The 8673-nt window shown below is 38.0% G+C and overlaps 1 protein-coding gene across 2 annotated transcripts; it reads right to left on the reverse strand.

Annotated features, from left to right (window-relative positions):
* Nucleotides 1-2743: 2743 nt before the first annotated feature.
* On the reverse strand, nt 2744-7692 carry crhbp (corticotropin releasing hormone binding protein). 2 transcript variants are annotated; one of them, XM_027019313.3, is made up of 7 exons: nt 7543-7688; nt 7109-7202; nt 6567-6724; nt 5274-5484; nt 4710-4852; nt 3355-3472; nt 2744-3190 (listed from the first exon to the last, which is right to left on the reverse strand). In XM_027019313.3, the coding sequence occupies exons 1-7, from the start codon at nt 7627-7629 to the stop codon at nt 3036-3038; spliced, it is 966 nt and encodes a 321-aa protein (XP_026875114.1). In that variant the 5' UTR covers nt 7630-7688; the 3' UTR covers nt 2744-3035. The 2 variants fall into 2 exon arrangements, with proteins under 2 accessions (XP_026875114.1, XP_081560513.1); XM_081704387.1 differs by lacking the exons at nt 2744-3190; nt 3355-3472 and adding an exon at nt 3562-4592 and having other exon boundaries at nt 7543-7692.
* Nucleotides 7693-8673: the final 981 nt, after the last annotated feature.

Here is an 8673-nt window from a genome sequence, read left to right on the forward strand (position 1 = left end):
TGCCTCTCAAACATTGGCATTACTAATACGGTTCTTGAATGGTTCTCATCCTATATTTCTAATAGAACACATTTTGTTGTTTTAGGTAAACACAAATCGCACACTGATACTGTCACTCAGGGTGTTCCCCAGGGATCAGTCCTTGGCCCTCTCCTGTCCATCTATGTCGCGGGATGCCCCCCCTCCCAAGTCATGTGGTACGGCCTGCCGCGTGGTTCAGCCCGTTTGTAGCCGCGCCCTTCATGGTGGCACACACCTGCATGGGGTTTAAAGTTGAGTTTTATCTGTCTGTTTAAACCCCCGTCAGTGCGTGCCTTGGTGTTGGTCATTTTTTGTTAGTGTCTGAGTAGAATGTTAGTTTCCATGTTTGTGTAGCCCTTGCTAATATTTGTATAGCGTATGTTAATGTTACAATCTTTATCATTAGTGTTGTGTGTTTATGTTCACTGTTAATGTTACATGTGAGTGCAATCATTGTCCTATCTGTTTAATGTCATTAAATGTTGCACAAAGTCGAGGGAGTCCATGCGTCCTGTTCTGTGCCCTGCGGCACTCGGGCCACTGTCAGAATCTATATGCTACCCCTTGGCCAGATTATCCACATGCTCTTCATTTCCAGTGTTATGCCAATAACACCACGGCTAACACTCCCCTACCACCTCCTGTTTTACTCTTTTGTATCCAAGATCTCAAGCACTGGACGAGCATAAACTTCTTAAATCTCAAATCTGATAAAATGGAAATTCTACTTATTGGCCTGAAGTCCAAAATCTCAAATTTCTCCAATTTTAAATTAAATCTCAGTGTTTTAATCAGTTCCTCATCCACGGTTATGAACCTTGGTTCACTTTTTGATTCTTCTCTCTCTTTTGAACCCCACATAAAGTCACTGGTCAAAAATGCCTTTTTTCACCTCTGTAATATTGCTAGGCTTAGGCCCATGCTCTCCACACACCCTGGTTCACGCCTTCGTCACCTCCTGTCTTAACTACTGTAACTCTCTTTGTTGGCACCCCTAACAAAACAGCAGGGGAGAGAATCAGCAGTGAGAATCCTCCTTCATATAAGGCCCCATCCTTCATATAATCCCCATCACCCCTAGTCTACATCAGTTACACTGGCTCCCCATCCCTGGATTCATTCAATTCAAAATCCTCCTCCTTACATCCAAAGCTCTGCACGGGCATGCACCTCCCTACCTGGCTGAACTCCTACACTCTTACTGTCCCACACGTACACTTCAGTCCTCTGATGCAGGTCTCCTTTCCATCCCCAAGTTTAGATTGGTCTCTGTAGGAGCCAGATCCTTTAGTGTCATGGCCCCGAAATTATGGAATATTTTACCTCAATCATTCCATCTCTGCTCTTCACTTTCCTCTTTCAAGTCTCATCTTAAAACATATCTCTTTTCTCAACATTTTTCATAACTTTTCTTCCTATTCATATTTGTTAATTCATGTATTGTGTAAATTATTGTATTTTTTCTCTCTCCATCATTGTAAAGCAAACTTGAGTCTGTGAAAGGTGCTATATAAATTAAATATTATTATTATTATTATTATTATTATTATTTAGCTATACTGGTCACCTAGGTAAAACAGCATGGCATAGTAACATAGCCACCACTCCTTACTCAGCAGAAGGAGGCCTGCACCAGCATATTTCTGATCAAATTTGTATATCATTTTATTAAAATTCAAAATTATTAATGTTATTATACTGCAATGCTTATAATTTTTACATTATTAGCTCTATAATCATAGTATTTTAGTTTGTAATGTATAGCCCCAGTGCATAACCAGAACACTTATTTTTAAATGAATACATTTTATGAAAAAGCTATCCAAATATTTGGTCAGTCTAATCAGAACACATAAAATGTTTGATGTATTAGTTCTTATATAGTTTAAATATGGTAAGCTGGTAAGGAAATACATTCTCTCCTTTTTTAATACATTTTTTACATATGCACTTTTGACCACAATAACTTCTATTTGTGACTGGTGTAACACTTTCCAAAGGCCAACTATACTATTAATGTTTATACTATTTATTTAACAGAAGTGCAGAAATGTCTGTATTTAATAATATTTATATTGAATTATATTCAATAATATTATAATACCAGTATAAACAAGGTCACATCCTGTGTCTTCTATAATCTTCTATTTTGATACAGTCAAAGAGTCATTGGTCACCTAGTATTACTGTATGTGTCCAGAACACCAGACACATACTACACTAAGCTCAGAAGTTCACGTTGCACTTTTTTCACAAGTTCTGTGTTAAATTACTATTACGTAAAATAAAAATTTTAAAAAAGTAAAATAATACATTTGTGCCAAGACTATATTACTTCTGTTATGGTTCTGTTTTGAGAGCATTGCACCTCCTTGTAATAGAATATGTTCCTAATGCCAGTAAAAAAAAAAAATAAAAAAAAAATAAAAGTTTCTGGAACCTATTTTATAGCTATTGTAATTTATGCAGATTTTCATTTTAGACAAGCAATGATTTGCTTGATTATTTAAACTTGCTGTCAATAATTTATTTACTTATGAAATAATTTTTGGGTAGGAAAAATGATTAGAAAATACAGCTAGCTTTGCTCATGCAGAATGATTTTATTACAAAAATTGTTTAATACAAATAAATAGACAATAACAATTATTTGTCTATATGTATCTATCTTTAAATATTGTAATATTTATGCAATTGTGTTTTGGCAGTTTATTATTCATTCTCTTTATATAAATGTGTTTTAGAGCAGTTTCATGTTCTCATCCACAAATTAACCAAAATAAAAACACTTACACACAATGCACATAAACACAATGCTTCTTTATTTACTTTAACCACAGACTTGACTTTACAACCTGGTATTTCAAAGAGAAAATAAATGCAAATAAAGATGAGATACAAAATAAATAATCCCTTATGGAAAATAAATGTACAATAAAGACCCATTATTAGCTTCCAGTTAGCCTGGAACCAATCAATGCTCAAAGAGAGAGAGAGAGAGAAGAATGTGAGTCTTATCCACTTAAACACATATCTTCAACACTGTTCCTCTTTAGTTTCGCCAGCTCCTGGTGACCTAGTAAACGATATTGGAAAGTGACCCTATTCACAAACTTTCCGCTGGACACCATCCTCACCACAGTGTTATCACAGCCTACCTTTAGCTGAACTGATGGAGGAATATGTACACACAAACACACACACACACACACACACACACACACACACACACACACACACACACACATTAAGGGTCTGGACATGGAAAATAGAACATAATATATATAGTTAATATATATAAAATCTTAATATACAGACACAAAAAGCACCCACCTGGTCCATTGAAGGAGTAGCAGAGGTCAGCCATTGGGAACATCTTGGAGGTGTCAACCCCATTGCCCCCCAAGAGTTCCACAAAGTCCCTGGCTCCTGCACAGCCATGGATGGAGCGCTGTGATAAAGAGGATAGAGAGGTGGATAGGGAAACCACATCAGTCCCTACCCAGAGTAGAGCATCAAAGGCCAACCTGTTGGTCCACATCCATCCCTGTATAGTTCTATCGCCGCCATAATCTAACAGTTCTTACCCATCTTAATAGGGCCTCCAATAGCATCTGAGCCAACTTCTGTGAACAAGTCTGGTGATTCCTGAGCTAATGAAACACATGGCCAGTTTTGCAGTAAACTCTTAATTGGAGATGATATGAAGAGAAGAGCAGTGAATTCTCCTTCTTAACTTGATCCCTTCAATAATCAGCTTTGGTTGCCATAGGCAGATGGTCTGTAAAAGCTCTATAAGAATTGCATATGCCATAATAATATAAATTTTACAATAACCAACATATATTCCGTGATCTAATTATTTTTACACACTTTTAGGTTGTGGATGGATTACACACATCTCCATAAATAAGTAAAGATATATATAAATACGAATAAAGCTATGTAAGACTTGTACCATAGAACTGAATGGAACAGACTAAACTGAGGAAGATGTTAGATAAGTGACTATAAAAGTGTAAGGTTGGCTCAAACCCAGGTGATGACACGGACAGCCTACAGGGTGAGCAACTGCGCGCTAATGATGGTTGGCCCATGTGCAGAACAGTTAGATCTTGGATCAGGTAAAACAAAAGGAAAAACTAAACACCACGCCAAGCATGGAAAAAGGGAGAATGAAGGATGCCAAGGGAAGAAAGGCAACCCCGATGCACTGGGGAAAGCCAAACTAAAACTTCCCAAACAAAACCAGAAAATGAGGAGGAAATTTAATGGTTAAGGGAAGTCTTGGGAGAGAGACAGACTCGAGAGGGGAAAACTGGAGAGGGGAGGGGACGTGTAAAAACACTGACACCCTCACAGGGAAGAAATGAGGTGTAGCACAAGGGCTCACAGACCTCAATACCTGAAGTTACCAGCTAGGAGGTCAGCTCAAAACTTTAGCAAAGACCCACCGGTCACTGGGCTTTTATAGCTCTAGCCCAGCTGTTGGGCATCAAGCGTGATTAGTAGTGTGGTTGACTCGAGGCCTCTGTCTGGTAGCCGGAGGGGGCCTCGGCTTGGTGCCAACCCTTACAAAAAGGATCCATTAAACTATAATTATATGATGCAGTTGACCAAGGCAAACAATAACAGTGGAAAATGTGGCTAGACCTCGTCTGCTTATGTGGAAGCCTGCCATATCTCACCTTTAAGTCATTATGGTGCCCAAGACTGAGCTCCCCGATCTGGATCTCTACCGGGTAGATGATGGAGTAGCTGCAGTTCCTGTGCTGCTGGGGAATAACCATACTGAACCTGCCCTCTGGAGTCTGAGAGATCACGTTACATGCTGCCAGTTGGGAGCAAAGGAAAGGGAGAGAGAGATGTGTAAGAGAGAAAGACATTCACTAGTGCCTTTAAATGAGCACAAATCTGGCTCATGCTTCCTGATACTCAGGAATGATACTTAGGAATTATACTCCAACTCAATCACTTAGAACTGCCTGAGGAATCGCTGCACTGACTCAGCACCTAAAAGGTTAGTAAAAAAAAGTTTTTTCATTTTCCTAAATCAGAGGTTCTTCATACGATAGGTCATATGACTCCACGGGAACTTGCAGCATAGTGCAATCCTTTATTTTGGGTAACATAATGCTTTAGACTGTTTTTTTTGTTTTTGTTTTTTTTATATTTACATGAACAATCCTATCCAGAACATGTCAAAACTAAGATGAATGATGCTGATGATGTCACATTTGACGTGAACTTACGAAAGGGATTGAAGACTTTGCGGAAGGTGATGGAGAAGCTGCTGCCAGACTGGTGAAGCCGGAAAAACACCATGGCAACATTCTGAGAGGAGCGCACAACTGGATGAGCCTCTCCACTGTCGCAGTAGTCTGAGTATCGCTCGTAGAGAGGAAGGAGGTGGTCCTGTGAGCTAGGAAACTTCTCGCCCTTCATCACCCAGCCATCAAAAACCTGGAACAAGGCAAAATATGATCACTTTGGTTAAACTCAGTTTAACTTGGTTTAATTCAGTTTAATTCAGCTTTGCTAATTGATGGGAACAGTGATAATAATGATGATGATCATTATTATTATTACTCTTATTACTATTATTATTATTACTAAACAGGTATTTTTAATGAAACTTCTATTCTGCAGAGTGTGAAAATGTTTTGATTTTTTTTATTTAGCAGGAATTGCTAAGTGCATATGTGAAACAAATAGAAACCTCTGAACATTACAGAATTGGTCCATGGTGCTGTTGAAATAAGTTTGTTAAGTGAATTAGTTTGGTTTGATTAAACTGGTTTGATCTGATTTATCTTGATGCTTTACAACCGCAGTGAAACTGGAGTTGCATGAAGTGTTTGTGTGTGCATTTACTATTTCTTGAACTCTGTGCGTATTTTCTCTTGTTTGTGTGCATGTGTGTGTGTGTGTGTGTGTGTGTGTGTGTGTGTGTGTGTGTGTGTGTGTGTGTGTGTGTGTACATATATGTACTGGTACTAAAATATTCTTGTCAGTTTTACATCCTCATAATAACAACATATGGTATTTTAAAATATTTATCACCGTGTGTTTATTTTAAATACACATGTACTTCAAACTGATTAATTGTAAGATAAATTCCTTGTGTTTTGCACTGTGCATGTGCTTTTGTATGTACTTTTTATGTGTGTGTATGTGATCCATTGTCTTTAAGTATGCTCTGTATCACTGTGCACAACTTAGACCTCAGTCTCTCATCATAATCTGTCCTAGTCTCTAATAAACACACACACACAGACACACACACACACACAGAGAGAAAGAGAAATTACCAATAATTATATAAATCACCACCCAATGTCCTGGTGAGCAACATATCCCACATCTCTACTAATTATTCCCCCACACTCGATCCAGTAATATGGGATTGTAGAACATTACAAGCTGTGTGAACAGCACAAGCTGTGTGTGTGTGTGTGTGTGTGTGTGTGTGTGTGTGTGTGTGTGTGTGTGTGTGTGTGTGTGTGTGTGTGTGTGTGTGTGTGTGTGTGTGTGTGTATGCCTACCTTTATGAAATCTCCTTCTCTGCAATTGATGTTGATAGAGTCATACTCGATGCTGATGATGTCATTGGGTTCACCAATGAAAAAAACTGCACAGTTTAACTGTGGATGGTCCGCTTTAAACGTGAACTGACCCTCTGCAGCCACCATATCCAAACAACCTGGGGAAGAGAGAATGAGAATTAGATTGAAAAAGAATGAGAATTAAACATTTAAGAATAAAAATAATAACTGCCACATTACAAACTAAATGATATTGATCTATCAATAATCTAAGCATAGTATATTCTTGTATAAGCAAAGTAAAAGAAGCCAAACTGCCAAACTATGTTTACTCTGGTGATGCATATTTAAATTCACAAATTACAAGAAAACACACACATTTTAACATGGACTCCGTGAATTATATATGTTTCATCTACCCTAAAATGCATTTCAGTTAAATACTGAGTCTAAATCCTCATCCAACCTTCATTAGTGTCAACAAGTCAATTTCGGATACAGATCTCAGTGTTATGCGGACAGGATTCTGTTTCATCACTTACGTAACGGTCTCCGGTAAACGTACTCCTCCGGTAACTCTCGCTTTAATTCAGAATTTAGGAGAGCAAATAATCCTTCTGAGCTGATTTCGTTTTCCTGAAAAAGGTTATAAAGAATTCTGTGAAACTCCTCTCGTATCAAAATTGGCTTAGATAATATAAACTACGGTTCTTAAATTGAATTTTGACTTTAGTTTATGTTTTTCGTGTTTAAGATATTATGAAAAAAAATATATGATGGTGTTTAACAAACAGTCTATGTCATGAAAAATTATTTTGCACACAGTCATTTAATATCTCAGAATTTAAATTGATTAATGACAAAACTATTATAACGTAAGCTGCTTTGTGCTCTAAGATATTGTCACTTTGCGGCTTGTCCCTTGAGAACGACACTAAACTTAAGGCTTGAGCCGAGTCTGCACTGACTCCCTCACCTGTGCGTCTAGATACCGGCTCTGTCCCCGGAGCGCCGTCACACTCAAAAGGAGAAAACACAACTGAGCGCGCGAATTGCACGACATCTCCGCCCTGTCCGGATTTAGTTCAGTAAATGGAAAATACCGAGCTCTCGCTCCAACCTCGCTTTTATATCAGTACCCACCCCACCCCTCGTTTCATGGAAGAGGAGGAAAAAAATTACGGTAAAGATCAATTGATATAGCTCCAGGCACTAGGGGTCGTGACGAAGCGGAGTTACAACCCCTGCTCGAGCGCCTGTCACAAAGCCGTCTGACAGATGCCTCGCGGCTTAAAGCTCCACTAAGAACCCAACGTTGAGCCCAAATCATTCGCTTCAAACACATATTATGGCATTAGAATATATCTAAACTCTGTGTAAGGGAATTTACATATGCTCTTAATTCAAACGATACATACATTAAAAAAATTTATGTTTTCGCTGATGCAACTCATTAATGCACTCATTTTAGAGAACTATTACTATTAATATTCTCAATTACTATTAATTACTATTCTCGTCTGAATATCAGACTACTCTTTATAAGATTTTATATAGGTAGGTGCAATAACTATTTATTGTACTGTCAATGAATTGTCATTTTCTGATATAACTTATACTGGTACACAACAGACACACTTTTTCGACCCATGGTAATTTTGAAAAAAAAAAAAATTAATTACTGGGATTTCATCCCATCATTAGTATTACATTTGTGGGGGATGACCTTTCTGTATTCATTATATCTCATTAAATCCAAGCACATTTTAATTTATTTAAATCCACTGTATTTGTATACCTGTTTGTAGCTATTCAACTGATTGTGTTTGCTGCTGTTTGACCCTGAAATAATTACTAGTCATCTTCATACTTATTCGTCCACTGCACATTCATCCAAGGGTCAAGATTTAAGATTTGAGGAAACTGACATAAACTTCCAACCTTGATGGTGCGCGCGCATGCATGTGTGTGTGAGTTTGCAGTATAAGGGTGGGGAGCTGGGGTATTTGCCACCAAAGACAATCTCCTCAAATCCTCCATGCCTATATATGTGGCGTTATGAGACTGCTATTGCCATATTTTGATTACTCTAATGTTAATTTAATTG

The sequence above is a fragment of the Electrophorus electricus genome, chromosome 21, assembly GCF_041902795.1.
Source record: "Electrophorus electricus isolate QZ-2024a chromosome 21, ASM4190279v1, whole genome shotgun sequence".
Lineage (NCBI taxonomy): Eukaryota > Metazoa > Chordata > Actinopteri > Gymnotiformes > Gymnotidae > Electrophorus > Electrophorus electricus.

Bases quoted from the DNA above. Each gene is read 5' to 3' on its own strand.
- crhbp (XM_027019313.3), bottom strand. From the start codon at position 7,629: ATGTCGTGCAATTCGCGCGCTCAGTTGTGTTTTCTCCTTTTGAGTGTG. The intron at 6,725-7,108 runs GTAAGTGATGAA...TCTCTTCCCCAG, and splicing joins CGTTTACCGGAGACCGTTAC to GTTGTTTGGATATGGTGGCT. The intron at 3,473-4,709 runs GTGAGATATGGC...TCTTTATCACAG, and splicing joins GGCACCATAATGACTTAAAG to CGCTCCATCCATGGCTGTGC.